The sequence below is a fragment of the Monodelphis domestica genome, chromosome 4, assembly GCF_027887165.1.
Source record: "Monodelphis domestica isolate mMonDom1 chromosome 4, mMonDom1.pri, whole genome shotgun sequence".
Lineage (NCBI taxonomy): Eukaryota > Metazoa > Chordata > Mammalia > Didelphimorphia > Didelphidae > Monodelphis > Monodelphis domestica.
The window spans coordinates 377,196,257-377,211,485 of NC_077230.1; the positions used below are offsets into that span (position 1 = coordinate 377,196,257).

The 15,229-nt window shown below is 39.8% G+C and overlaps 1 protein-coding gene across 6 annotated transcripts in view; it reads right to left on the reverse strand.

Annotated features, from left to right (window-relative positions):
* The window catches only part of GMEB1 (glucocorticoid modulatory element binding protein 1), a 39,496-nt gene that overhangs the window by 10,177 nt on the left and 14,090 nt on the right, over positions 1–15,229 (reverse strand). For 2 of the 6 annotated variants that reach the window (XM_007491481.2, XM_001365104.4), the window contains exons 3-6: positions 4,091–4,203; positions 3,522–3,646; positions 2,695–2,798; positions 477–634 (exon numbers count right to left, since the gene is read on the reverse strand). In XM_007491481.2, coding sequence (XP_007491543.1) covers positions 477–634; positions 2,695–2,798; positions 3,522–3,646; positions 4,091–4,203 — 500 coding nt within the window. Of the gene's footprint in view, positions 1–476; positions 635–2,694; positions 2,799–3,521; positions 3,647–4,090; positions 4,204–9,521; positions 9,675–11,370; positions 11,501–15,229 lie in introns of all 6 variants that reach the window. The other 4 variants (XM_056795418.1, XM_007491483.2, XM_007491482.3 and 1 more) reach the window with 4 other exon arrangements.

The following is a 15,229-nucleotide window of genomic DNA, read 5'->3' on the forward strand; positions in this document are numbered from 1 at the left end:
GGGCTGGGACTGAAGTCAAGGATTTGTGATTTCAAATTCTGTCTCTGACAATTATTAGCTAGGTGACCATGGACAAGTCATCTGATCTCTCTGAGCCTCAGCTTCCTCATCCATTTGCAAAATTGGGACAGTAATACCTATAGTCCTTTACCTAGAAGAGCATCCAAGGAAGCTATGTCTATAAAGCATTTCTTAAACTCTAAAGTGCTAGGTCAAAGATGCTAGATAAAATTCAAAAAAATGATTATGGTTGATATGTTGTTGGAAGAGAGAAAGCAAAGAAAGCCGTGTCCATCAGGCTGAGAAGGGATGCATCAGAAGACCTAGAGAATGAGGCCTGTTTCCCAAGAGCTCTCCCTGTTCAGTTTGCCACAGCCTTGAAGGCACTTGTAGATGTGAGCAAGTGAGGCTGGGGAGGCCAGAAGACAAGGGGCCTGAAAAATAAGCATGTGTTCAGGTGGTTTCCTACCCCCTACCATCAGCCGAAGTAGGCGTCTGCACCACGCCTGTCTGCTGCCCTGGCACTGGTGCACGGGCACTGCTGATCAGGAGGTCAAACTTGGTGCTTCTGCAGGTATTGGAGCAAACCTTGTCATGCTGGTAAAAGTCTATCTGGCCAGAGTCCATCATTTTCCTGTGCAGAGAGAAAAGACACAATCCAAAGCTCACTTGCCAGCTTAAACAAGCCTTGTCAAAAGCCATCCAAAATTCATTAGGTTGCAAAAAAAATTTAATTAATTTATTCTTAAGATTTTCATAGGCCCTGCTCATATACACACCCTCCCCTCCATATAGCAATAATAGATTGCTTCCATCTCCCCCCAACAGGTTCTGTGGAAATCAAACCCAGAAGAAACAGAAACAGAAGGGAGAGAAACAAGCAGGCCAAATCACAGAATAAAAATTCCACAGGAAAGCCAGAATAGAGTTGTTGCTACCACTGCTGCTGCTCCTGCTGTATTGTGGTTGCCATAGACCCTACAGGGCCTATGAACCCCCTTCAAATATACAAGCCTCAGCAGCCAGCATTCTTTTTCATTTTTGATAAGAACTGTTATTGTACTGACTCAGAATGAAGAAAACATTGATCCCTCTGGACTATTCAATGGAGAACACTTCCCGGTAAGTGGCCCCACAAGACACTACCACGTCCAGAGCCACTGACTGGATGGGGCTTGGAGAGACTTTCATCATAGTGGGCCTGCTTGTCACAATGGCATCTGCTGTTGGGACAGGATTTGGCCTACACGCCTGTTCTCTAAGGTTCATGGCCTGGTTTGAGTAGACTGGAAGAATGGTTTCTTTGAAGGCTAATGGGATAGGGGAACAAGCTTTTCTTCACTGGTCAAATCAAACAAACCAAGATTTCTGAAGTATCTAGGTGACAGAGTGGATGAGTGCTTAGAGCCAGAAAGACCCAAATTGGAATCTTGCCCTCAGACATTCACTGTAGCTGATAAATCTGATAAATTCCTGGGCCTCAGTTTTCTCTTCTTTAAAATGAGGCAGACAGATTTAACGGCCTTTAAGGTCCTTTCTCACTCTTAATCTGTGAGGCTTTTATTAGCTTTGGGAAAGACTTCTTCATATGAATAGGTATTCAAAGAAGAGAACAGTCGCAGGAACAGATGATTGCCTCCTTACTGGAGATCTTCAAGTGGGGGCTATGGCACTTACTGGGGATGTCATATGGGCTGGTCCCTTTCAGCTTTGAGATTCCATGGTTCTGAAGAGCAATTGAGCTAAGGCAGGAAGAGGCACAGTCCTTCCCAAATTCATATCTACTCCACAAGACATGATTCTTCTACAGATCTTCTGTGGCCAGCTCCAAAGGGCCAATGTAGGTAAGTGCTTAAAGCACACACATTAATTAGGCAATAAAATATGGCCCAAAGGAGATTTTGAGATTTTATTGAACTCGGACTCAGAGGGTCACACAATCATGGCTCTGATATTACCTTGGGCAAGTCTCTTCCCCTCAACAAAGTTGAGACCCCATTTGTAAATTTAAGGGAGTTAGACGAGATAATTTCTCTATATACATTCACTTCCAGCTCTACTACAATTCTAGCTAGATCTACAATTGGGAATATAGTTATAAATTTGAAAAATAATATTTACTGCCCCCAAAGTAAATGTTAAACCTAATATAAAATGACTTAAGGATATCCTCCAAGAGCATGGTTAATTGAGAACTGACTATATGCAAATTCAGCTCTGGGATCAGAGCAACTTTACCTAAGAATATCAAAACAGTCTTTGTGTCACTTTCCTTAATCCAAAACTCTCTACCAACATCAAACTAATCCAGTAGAAAATGAGAGCAAGTTCCCCAAATTAGGAAAGGTTCAGGAGCATTTTGCCCTGTATTACCTCCATCTCACTCCTACTACTGTCCCAGCTTAGTAAGACTAAGGACTATTATGATGCAGTAGCCAGTCACTGTCCTCTGACAACTCTCCTGTGATCTGGCTTTAAGCAAGTTTTCTTAGGCTGATAGAAAGCTATAGCTTGGAGCGGCTCCCTTCCCAGAAGTGTTCAAGGTCTTTAGGTGCTATCCAGATAAATGAATTGGCTATGCCAGCCAAGGCACCAAGCAATATGACCCTTTAGATCTAAGGAGAAAAAAAAACAACTCTGTGGATTTACCCCCCAAGGCCTGTCCACTGGTGGGCAGCTGCCTGGAGACCTTACCTCAGCATGATCCCACCCAGGCGAATGGCTCTCTTCCAGTCCTTCAGGGTGGACTTGCCAGCCAGATGAACAAAATGCTTGGGACTGATCAACTGATCATTGAACTGAAGCCAAAAAGCAAAGTCAAACAAGAGTCAACTCAGACAGCAGAAGGTGAAAGAAAAGACACTGAGAGAAGAGACATGAACTCTCTTTGTATATCTGGCACCCACAGAGATGCAGTGATGACATCCTAGTCCACTGCTAACCCTGCATCATCCTAGCTCCTGCTCTCATGGCTCCTGATCCCACTAAAGAAAAATAACCGTCTCTTGATTTTTATGATGCCCCTTTGGTCAATGCCAAGGTCCCTAAGAGTATGAGGGAAGGAGGCAGTCAGAATAGAGTCTCTATTGACCTGGACAATCCCTTTCTAACCCAAGGAAGGCAGCTTGACCCAGCACTCAAAATGCAGATCAAACCATCATCTGAACTGATCCTGCCAGGCCTGACTGCCCTATACCAGGTGTGAGAGAATGGACTGCTGTAGTAAATACATCACCCAACAGCCACCTCAACTACATGGTCTTCCCTTATAATTAAAAAATTATGCCACCGATGGTGATTACTGTCAGTGCCAGCAGCTACTGGCACATGAAGAGCACTTCTGCCCACAACATATGCCCATGGGCTTCTGAAGACTCTAATTTGTGACTGTGGCCTCAAACACAAATACCTAATAATCAGGGTAACAAGAATAGCTGAGAAGATATGGGAGGCACAAACAAGCTGCCCTCTGCATGCAAGAAGTCCTTTGGAATGAGGCACAGAAAGGAGGGAAAGATTACCTTGACACACTTCACATTAATTCCTGGACATACAAACTTCTTCCAGAGCAGGATGGCTTTGCTCTCCCCACATGTGATAGGATAAGCAATTTCCATTTCTTCGTTTGCTTCTATGGTGCTAGCATCTGCAAACAGAATCATCTCAGTTCCTCAGGTAACAAACACTCTTCCTCCAAAGAGATTCAGACAGCTAGAATCTAAACCTACATTTGGCCAGGTCTTTTGTGAGACTAAAAAAATGCTAGCTGCTGTTGTAGTTTATTAATCTAAAGCAGAAAACATGTGTTCTCCTCAGGATCCAATGCAAATGAAAAAAGTCTTCTGCAAACACATGCCAGGCAAGGACCATCCTTAATAGTCTGGAGTTCTATATGGGATTCCATATTCCCCAAATGGATAGGTATTCTCGGCCAGGAGTAGAAGGTAGGCATAAACAATAATTTATTCAATATGCTCGTGCCAAAAGGAATGATATTCTAGATGGAGTACCATCAAACTTTTAGCAATAACACTTAGCTAATAACATCATATTCAGGTCACCAGGGATAATAGACACCCAATAGACTTACCAATCCCTTCTTCAATTTTGTGGATTGTGTGGGTTTCTACGGCTACAACTGCTGCATTGTTCTCCGATCCCGCTTCATAAATCCTGTTGTAAAATTGTCCATCGATAAGCAAACTATATAAATCACGAAAAAATTAAGATCCATAGCATCAAGTAAAGAGATGTCCATATTCTTCCTTAATCTGACCCTTAAGGGTCAAACACAAAGAAGGAACCCACGTAGCGACAAAAACCTCAGTGTTCTACATTATCCCAAACTGTACTTAGACTCAAATGAGATAAGGGCCCAAGACTGTCATATGGACAAGACCAAAGAAATGAAATAACTTCAGTTTTTCCCTTATCAAAAGAAGGAGAGAATACAGCTTTCTGTAAGGGGTTGCACGTAAACTCCATTTTCCCCTAATACATCTGAGAGCCTGTAATGGGTATTGTACCATTCTATGAATACCCTTACATAAGAAGGTCCTAACTAATAAGGCAATGAGTAACATTGCCTTCTTTGGTCAAGCTAGGAAGAAAGAAAAAAGAGTTGAAAGAGATCACCAAGAATCAGAAAGCAAGGGAAACAACAAACTGGGAAAAAATTCTTGCAGCAATGAGACCTGTCTCATTTTCCAAATATATAATTAAGTCATTCTCCAATTGATGGTCACAGGATATAAATAAGCAGTTTTCAGATGAAGAAATCAAAGCTATCAATTATTTGAAAAAAATGTCCTAAATCACTCTTGCAAATTAAAACCCTAACCCTAAGGTACTACCTCACACCTATCAGATTGGCCACCATATGTTAAAGGAAAATGAAAAATGCTGGAGACGTTGTGGCAAAATTGGGACATGAGGTATTGTTGGTGGATCCAACCATTCTGGAGGGCAATTTGGAACTATGCCCAAAATAACCATGCATACCCTTTGATCCTGTAATACCACTACTAGGTCTGTATCTCAAAGAGAGCATAAAAAAGGACCTACTTGTACAAAAACTTTTATAGCAGCTCTTTTTGTGGTGGCAAAGAATTGGAAATTGAGGAGATGTCCATCAGGGGAGTGGTAAATGACAGTAATGGAATACTGTTGTGCTACAAGAAAAGATGAGCAGGATGATTTCAGATAAAGCTGGAGAGACCTACATGAATCTTGAATGAGGGATAAATGACAGGATCACCCAAGTATATAAGAAGCAGGATTGGAATCCAGGGCTTTCTGGCTACAAGTCCAGCCTTTTAACAGCTTCTCCTAAAACACTCTTTTAGCACTAAGGATGCCTATGGAGTCCTCTCTGCCAAAGCAGAGATGGAACCAGTGATCAAAGCCAAAAAAGCAACTCATTCTAACACTAATAATTGGTATGGTGAGTCATATCACCATAAAATCTGCCAGTCTACTGAAAATTGTACATTTGAATAACAAAAAAGATGGTAATACTAAATGGCATAATGATCAGAGAAACTACTGGTCTCAGGGTCAGGAAAACCTGAATTGAGGTTCTGCCTCTGATACAGACTGGCTGCATCACCCTAGGTGAATCCTTTCAGCTCTAAGAGCATAGGCTGCAGTTAAATTGCTGATCTACATTTCAGGAGGGAATTTACACAGCAGGGATTATGATGTCTATGTCCTAACCTCTCTCCTAACTCCAGAACTATCTATTTGGCATCTCAAACTGAATATCCTGAATGTAACCTTAAATTCAACATCTCCCAAGCTGATCTCATCCCTACATTAATGAAATCATAGGGCTGAACCAAATCATTCAATCAGCCAACAAGTAAGTATTAATTGCCTATGTGCCAAATGGTAGGGTTATAAAAAATGGGCCAAAAAATAGTCCTTGTTCTGGAGGAGCTCAGAGTTGCCTAAGTGAGGCTGTATAAACAACTAAATACACACAGTAAACTGTAAATAATCAACAGAAGGAAGGCACAAGAATAGAGAATTGGAAAAGGCTTCTTAAAGAAAGCGGGATTTGAAGGAAGCCACTAAAAATGTTTGGAGTATCATGTGGGAGGAACAGCAAAAGGCCAGTATCATGGGATTCCAAAGTAAATGATGGGGATTGGAGGAGAAGAGGGGGAGGGTAATGAATAATATATAAGACTAAAAAGGCAGGAAGAGGCCAGGCTATGAATGGCTTTGAATAAAAAAAGAGGAGTTCAAATATGGCCCTTTAGGTGACAGGGAGCTGCTAGAGGGTCAGACCTGCACTTGAAGACCATTTGACAGCTGAGAGAAGAATGCACTGTATTAAGGAAGAGATTTGTGGCAGGGGGACCAACCAACAGGTTATTGCAATAACAAGGTATGAGGTGTTGAGGACCTATACCAGAGTGGTGGCAATGTCAGAGGAGAGAAGGGAGCATATAGGAGAGAAATTACTGAAGTAGAAAAAACAACAGGATTTGGCAACTGATTGGATATGAGGGTGGTAGTGAGAGTGAATAGTATCACGGATAACACTTAAGTTGGAAGCCTGGGTATCTGAAAGAATGGTGGTACCCTTAACAGTAAAAAAATTAGGAAGACAGGAGGCCTTGAGGGAAAAAGATAATGAAATCAGTTTGGGGCATAGTGAATTTACAGAGCATCTAGTTTGAGATGTCAAGTAGGTAGTTGGAGATATAAGATTGGAGATCAGGGAAAAAGGTTAGGGATGAATAGATAGATTTACAAATCATCAGCATAAAGATAAGTGAAATCCAAGAGAAAGAGAAATACAGAGAAAAGAGGGCCTTAGATACAGAGCCTTTGGGGACATTCACAATTGGTGGGTTCATATGATCTAGATGAAAATTAGGCAAAGAGACTGAGGAAGGGCCCTGTCAGACAGTTAGGAGAACCAGGACAGAGCAGTGTCACAAAAACCTAGAAAATCTTACTTAAAAAAAGATGATTAAGGAGAAGAGAGTAGATAATAATGTTAGAGGTAAAGAAAGGAAGAAGGAATGAAAAAGGGCCATTAGATTTGGTAGAGATTATTGGTAACTTTGGAGAGATAGTTTCAGGGTAAATGATGAATGTTGGAAACCACTTAACAGAGAATTAAGAAAAGTGAAAGGAAAGCTATTGAGGATGAAGATATAAAGTGAGAACTTTTTGAGGAGGGGTGGAAATATAAGCCTTGTTGACAGTAGAGAAGAAACCAGTTAGGGAGAGATTAAAGATTTGTGAGGCAGTGGTGATGACAGGAGGGGAAATCTGCAGAAGAGGGGATAGAAAAGGATCACATGTACATGCAGAGGAAGTTTGCCTTGGCAAGGGAAGACAGAAGTGAAGTAGATAGTTGTGGAAAACATCTAAGTAAAGTGAGATGAAGAGAGAATAAAAAGGATTTCTTGGTGAAGAATCTCAATTTTGACAGTTCTCACAAGAAAATAAGGGCAGGGGAAGCCATGGGAGGCTTGAAGAAGGGTTGGTGAAAAGGTCTGGATGAGTTACTGTGGTGAATGGGATAGTGAATCTGTGAGCGAGGTACAAAAAGACTGAATTGCCTTGGTGAGGGCCGCACTGAAACTATATAACAAATTTGTAGGTGGACCTAGTAGCATGGTTTCATGATTTCCTACACCTATGTTAATCAGCACTTGAGTAGGAGTAAAGGTGGTGGGTAGTGGAAGGAATCCCAAGGCTGAGGTTTGGGAGGTGTTACAAATAAAATTGGTCTGGAGGCACAATCTTCACCAGAGTAATAAGCATTTATTAGAAAAGAAAGATAGATACTAATAGAGGTAGAGAAAGATTTTAGCCTTACTAAAACTGATACTTCATTCTGCTAGATGGCTGACCCCACCCCCCAGCTGTTTTCTAGCAATCTCCAGATTGAGATAAAGAAGCTGGAAATTATGAGAGATTGGGCTTCCCATCCAGGGTTTAAAACCCCGGTGGCTACATTTTGCCCCAGGACACCCACCCAGATAGGGAACCTAGGAGTCCTACCCCCAGGGTGCTTGTAATCTAATCTCCCTAAATAATTACTTCACACATACAGGACAAGGCTGGTGATAGGATTAGGGGCAAGAGACTCAAGAGAAGACAAGATATAGGGGTTCAACTGGTTCATGGGGTCAAGATGGGGCAGTGAGAAAAGTGTAGCCAGTGCCTCACTAGTGAGTTGGTCATTAAAACTGATCAGAGTTCTAAAGTCTTTTAAAGTTAACTTTACAATAGTTTTGTCTTTGTAGAAACTGTTCTCCTGGTTCCACTCACTTCACTTTGCATCAATTCATATAAGTGCTCCTTGGTTTCTAGGTCAGTTGTTTTTATTGAGATACCCCACATTTGCTTCTTTAATTCAGGGAATTCATTACTTCTCCAAGGTTTTGTATTAAGCTATTAATTCTTTCCATTTTTTTTTCTTAGTTCTTATTTCTTCCATAGCTCTTTTATCTTTTCTATTTTTTCCCTCTAGTCCTCTCATTTCTCTTAGAAAAAAACATTAAAAAAATTTTTTTTAACTCTTGCTTCATTTCTTTTGGGCATTCTAGTTGGATTTGTGCCCTAGCTGTGTTTTCCTTTATCAGTTTGTAGATATTTTAGAGATACTCTTTTCTTTTGGGTTTGTATCTTGACATCCCTGTCACTACAGTAGCTTTTTTGAGGTAGGATTCTTTTTTTTTGTTTTTGTTTATTCTTCCAGTCTATTTCCTGACTTTAAATTAGGGCTGGGCTTTACATACTTCCAAAGGGAATGTCTAGACTAGCACTGTTTTAGTGTTGTGCTATTCCATTATTCCAGGCTGCTCTCAAGGACACATAGCAGGCTGGAGACCTGAAAACTTTCAGTACTCCCAAAGTGATCTGATCAGGAGCAAGCCTGAATTGCTAAGTCAAGGTCTGAATAATAGGCCTCAGGATTTGCATCCTTTGGATTTCTAGTAGATTGCCATAGATTTTAAAATTTTACCCTATATGAGCCAGCTAAAGAGCTCTGCTGGTTTGAAAGGACAGAACAATTGGATTCCCTTTGAGCACAGATTCCTGAGGTGGGTATGGCTCTACAGCTACTGCTTGCTTCTGTACTCATTTCTGCTCAGTCCACAACCTAGGACACTGTTGGCAAACCTCTTGGAGATCATGTGCCCAAAATTCAACTTCAAATTGCCTGTTAGCCACCACCACCCCTGCCAACATTACCCCCAGACAGTGAAGGGAGGAATACTCTCATTGGGTGGCTAGACAGAGGAGCAGGACATGCAAAAAAATGTCCTCAGAAGCAGTGGATAGGGGGAACGGAGCAGCCCCCTCCGGCACTCATGCTCCATGCCTTCAACAACATAGGCTTAGGACCTAATCCAGAATATCACCACTAGGCATGAATTCTTTTTCTCAGTCCACCCTGCATCTGTGCCCCCAAACTAGGGAGCAAACAAGGCTAGCAGTGCACACCCATTCCCACATGAGGTCACAATGCCTTAGTATGGGTCTAGACCTACATCTTGTGCCAGAATGCTCTTCTTGGTCAGATGCTCTCCCAGGTGTCCACAGACCTCTCTCTTTGTCTTCCTATGTCAACCTTAACTGGAAAAATAACTGTGAGTTTTTCTTAGACTTCCTGATCAGGATTTGGTCTATGGCATCTTCTAGATCTGTTTGGAAGAATTTTGTGTTAGAGCTTATTGTATTTCTTACTGCTACTTGGCCATTTTGGCTCCAGATTGATAAATATATTAAAATGTTTTATGTTTATTGTTTTTTTTACTTTTACATTACATTTATTTCTAAACATATCCCTTTCTCCTCTACCCAAGGAGTTATCTCTTTTAATAAAAAAACTAAAATTAAAAAAAAAAGTTCAGCAAAACTAAAATATCAAGTTTGATTATACAAACAGTCTTCACCCATGGTCTGCTTTTCTGTAAGGAAGGGAAATGCATCTTCTGATCTCTTCTCAGGGACCAAGCTTAATCATCATAATTACACAGTTAATTTTCCTCTTCTTTTTGTGTTCCAAAAGATATATATTTTAAACCCTTATCTTCCATCTTAGAATCAATACTGTGTATTGGTTCCAAGGCAGAAAAGCAGTAAGAGCTAGGTAATAGGGGTTAAGTGACTTGCCCAGGATCACACAGCTGGTAAGTATTTGAACCCAGGACCTCCCATCTCTAGGCATGGCTCTCAATCCACTGAGCCACCCAGCAAGGTCTTTTCTATATTGACCTGATTCTTCTACACCATCTACAATCTTATATAATGATAAATTATGTATATAATGACTCCTGAGCAATGCAGAAGGACAGACTAGGAGGGTTGTATGGTGCTGTACAAAGAGCTCTGGGCTTGAAAGATCTAGGTTAGAGTTCTGCCTCTGATAAGACTTTCCTTTGTGACCTTAGGCAAGTCATTTCCAATAATAAAAATTATAATTATTGTCACAATAATAGTTATTGTTCTGGAGAATAACTGCTAAGACTTTAAACTAACTCTGAAGCTTTTCTCTGGGTCTCTGTTATCATTTGTAAAATGAGACACTTGAACAACATAATCTCTAAGGATCCTTCTAGCTCTAAATTGTGTGTATGTGAAATGCCTTCTGAATCCTCAAAGAGAGTTTAATTACACCGAGAATAGCTTTAGTGTCAGGTCTATCTTTTGTCCTGATTATTAAAACCAGTACTCTATGGGAAATTAACTAGCTAATGCCTATTTATCTTGACTGATTAGAAGATTAGCTATTTTGGTTTACTGAAAATGAGTACCCCTTTACCTACCCCCCAGGGCAAAGATCCCAAAAGGCATGTAACCCAGGCACAGAAAAAGACAATAAACCATCATAGCACACTGAGCCTGAGTCACCTAACTGCCAATAGTCTGTCAAGGGGATACTGCAAATAATAAATAACTATTCCAGCCCATTGAGTCCCTTTATTTCATTTCCTTTGTGCTTAGCAAGGATAAACTCTCATTTATTTTCTTTCTTTTAAAAAATTAATATTTTATTATCTTTTGCTTTTATGTTACCTCAATTTCCCTTTGTATACCTCTCCTTCCTCTCACAGAGAAACCATCTCATATAACAAAGAATTTTTTTTTTTTAAGAAAAAGAGGAAGAGGGAAAAAGTGAGCAAAGCTGACCAATACATAAAAAAAAAATCTGATGTTATCTATACAATGCTCCATCTCTATGGACCCTAACTTCTACAAGGGGTATGGAGGGAAGAAGAAAGTATATTCTCAGATCTCTTCTTTACGACCAGTGTTTCAGTGTTATTGACCTGATCTCAATGGCTCACTCACTTTTTCTCATATGTATAATATACCTCTGTGTATATGTTTACTTACTTTATCTTTTTTGCTGGACCTGTAATTTTATAGATGTCACAGCCAGTCTCTCTCAAGAGGTGGGACTTGAACTCAGGTCTGAACTCCTGTTGTCTTTCTGACTCATTTACTTATGGACAACTCTTAACAGCTAGGGAGATAAGATTGGGTATAGTTAAACATATACCCAAAACCCTGGGAAAGCAAATCTGAAAATGTTCAGATGTTTACTAGCAGTGTGATGATTATGGCCAAGTCATTTCACCCTATTTGCCTCAGTTCCTTATCTGTAAAAATGAGCTGGAGAAGGAAATGGCAAGCCTCTACAGTTTAAAAAAAGAAAGAAAGAAACTGATACCATTCTAACAAATGATGCCTATGAGGAAGTGGGGGACCAATGTGGCTGTGGAGAAAGGAATATCTTCAGTGTACTCAGAATTCAGAATACATATAAAGGAGAAAGGATGGACTGACATCTCCAAGGACTAATAATATACGATAAACTGGTTCAGAATCACAGGACTTGTGCCTGACATACACAGAGCAGGTACTTAAATGCTTACTGACTGACTGGCATGAGGAAGATTGAGAACAATGCTAAAGACAATTGCTTACAGTATTTAGGTATGTTTGGGGGAAGAAGAAAAGGGAAGGTCCTTGTCTTAGGGCAGACGGTGTAATGCTAATAGATGACATAGAAAAAAAGAGAACTTCTGAATTGTTCTGCTTCTGTCTTTACTCTCTCAAGGAAAATGATTTTCAATCTGGAATGGGCATCACAAACATGGTCATGAGAGAACTGAAATAGCAGTAGGAAAGCACCAATGTGCTTTAAGTGAGTTTCCAAGTGTTTAGACCCTGAAAAATTACACTGCAGAGAATTGAAAGAACTTGCAAATGTCATCAAGGAACAACTGTTCATTATCTTCCAGAAAATGTGTGATCTATATAAGTGAGGAAAGAGATATCTGGAGACAGGTAAAAGTCCTTCTCTGAAAAAAGGGGGGAAAAAGGAAAAAAGACAACTATGAAACTGATAAGCTTGACATAAAGTCCCAGCAAGATCACTGCGAGATTATTGAACTCAGGAAGAAGAAATGATCCACAAGAAACAAGCCATTACAAACTACTTTAATTTCTGCATTGATGACGTTACTAGGCTACAGAAATGCTACAGATGCCACAGAATCACAGAGTACCAGAACCAGAGGGTATCTTGGAGATTGAATCCAAATCCCTTTATTTTACAGATGAAGAAACCAAAGCCTTGTTCTAACTGACACAGGTAATAAATGGGAAAGTCAGTTCTTTTGACAGCAAATTCAGTTACATCCCAGTTGCTAGTGAACATAGCTGGATTTCAGCAAGACATCTGATAAAATCTCTAACAAGATCCTAGGGATCAAGATAGAGGTATAAAATATGGATAAAGTACAGAAGTACAATTAGATAGTTATAGTTGGTTGACTCTTCCTAAAAATGCTGGTTAATGGAAAGATTATAAGCATAGAGGGAGGCCCTAGCAATATGCTACTATCCCATTCTATTCAATATTTTATCAGTAACCTGGATGAAGAAATGCTGTATCAAATTTGCCGATGACCCAGAGTAAGAAGGGAGCATTAACTGTTAAAGGACAAACTCTGGATTTACAAAGATCTTGCCAAACTAGGTTGTTGATCCTAAAATACTATAGAATCAAATAAGGATTGGTACAAAAGCTTCAGTACTTGGGGGGAGGAGGGACTTCAAAAATACAGGATGAAAAAAAATCTGGCTTAAATTCATAGAAAAAAGATGGGGATTTTATTTGACAGCAATACGACTATAGGTCAGTAGTGTGACCGAACTGTCCCAAAATGCTAAATGTAGCTTATATTACTAGGTATAGGATAAAAGCAATGATACATTTACAGTGTTGTACTTGAGTCCAAGACTATGTCATCTCAAAAGAGGAGAGACTAGGAAGACAGGTTCAGAGAAGAATGAAAAGGATGATGAGGGGCAATAAAGAAGAGAGATAGCCTGGAGAAGAGAAAACTGGGAGCACATAAGAGTTGGTTCAGGTTTTTTGAGGGATCACTGATGATGACCTGGGAAGGACCTCAGAGGTCATCTGATTCATATCCTTCATTTTATAAATAAGGCAATTGAGACCCAAAACTAATATTTATATTGTTTACTATATTGACCATTATGTGAAAGGCAGTGTGTGCCCTGGGAAAAAAAAAATTTGGTGGTGGAATCCTGATGTCCTCAGTTCTTCTAAGAGCTTATAAAATATATTTGCAATAATGCACATGACCAGCAATTCCTTTTGTTAAAAAATTTTTTTTAAAACCTACTAGCCCTTCATTTCTTAAAAACTCCTATCAACATTAAACAATTAGAAATCAATCCCCTGACTCAACCTCACAAAAACTTAGTATCTGTGTCCAAAAATCCTAAAAGAAGCTGGTTTTTGTTTTTTGTTCTTTGCTAATTTAGCTATTAACAAGTATCATTCTGTCTACAAGAACAGTAACTGGTTCTAAATGAACACAGGGAAACTATTCCCAACCTTCAATGAAAGGGCAAATGTCCAAGGAGACTAAGAGGGTATCTACACCAAACCTCCACCCCCCACCCAAAAAATGCAATACAATGAAGGCAATGAAGAGATAGAATTGAGGAGACAAGAAAAGAACTAAGTCTATGAAGAGAGAATATATAGGAATATAAAGAGGTTAAAGACAGAAAGATCCTTCCTATATCTACAAATATTCATAGCAGCACTTTTGTGATGGAAAAAAAATTGGGTACCACTTCACTGGAAAATGACTAAAACAATTGGTTCAGTTGTTTCAATCACATCCAACTTTTCATGACCCCATTTGAGGTTTTCTTTGCAAAGATACTGGAGTGACTTGCCATTTTCTTCTCCAGCTCACTGGACAGATGAGGAAACTGAGACCAAAAGGTTAAGTGACTTGTCCAGGATCACACATCTAGTGTCTGAGGGCACATTTGAACTCAGGTCTTCTTGACTCCAGGCGTGGCATTCTATGCACCATGCCACTTAGCTGCCCCAAAGAAATAAATGATAAATGAAAGTAGTAGACCATTATTGTCAAGTAAGAAATAACTATAAAGAAGTCACAGAATCATGTGATACAAGGCTTGTTGGGATCTCAGCAACCATCCAGTCCAACCCATATACAGAAAGAATCACATCATCCAGACTGTCTGATATACCATCACCTCTAGCCTCTACTCAAAGTCCTTCAAAGAGAATGGGAGCTCACCACCCATTACAGTCAGAGGCTGCCCATTACACTTTCGGATACTGCTAATTGTCAGGATGTTCTCCAGACATGGTGGAGCTAAACTGGCCCCTTTCCAAACCAGAATGAAGCACATTTCCTTTGTTTTGACAAAAAGGTAGAGGGACCACAGGAGTGTGATGTTACATATGCTATTAAGTGGTATCATTTTGTCTACTGGTTTTGCTTTGCTTAACTTCTTGGAGGAGGGGCGGGTTCAGTGTAAGGTGTGGTATATTGGGAAATGACTAGTATAAAATACAAAAGACACCAAATAAAGCTTTAAAAAAAGTATCAAATAAAGTTAGAACAAGAAATAAAAAACCTAATGTGAATGCCATGTTATTATGTTCTTTATCATAAACTGGCATTTCTTAAAATGTTGGGAGGTTTCTTCTTCTTTTTTTTTAATAATAAATGATTATACTACTGTATCTCTGGGGGAAAAAACACCAGGAAAGATTCAAGTTACACTCCATAAAATATATTCTGCCTACAAAGGTTGAAACACTTGAAGAAAATGTCAAAAGAGGCCAGGGAATCTCTTATGACAATGTTAAATATCTCTCTTGGTTGAT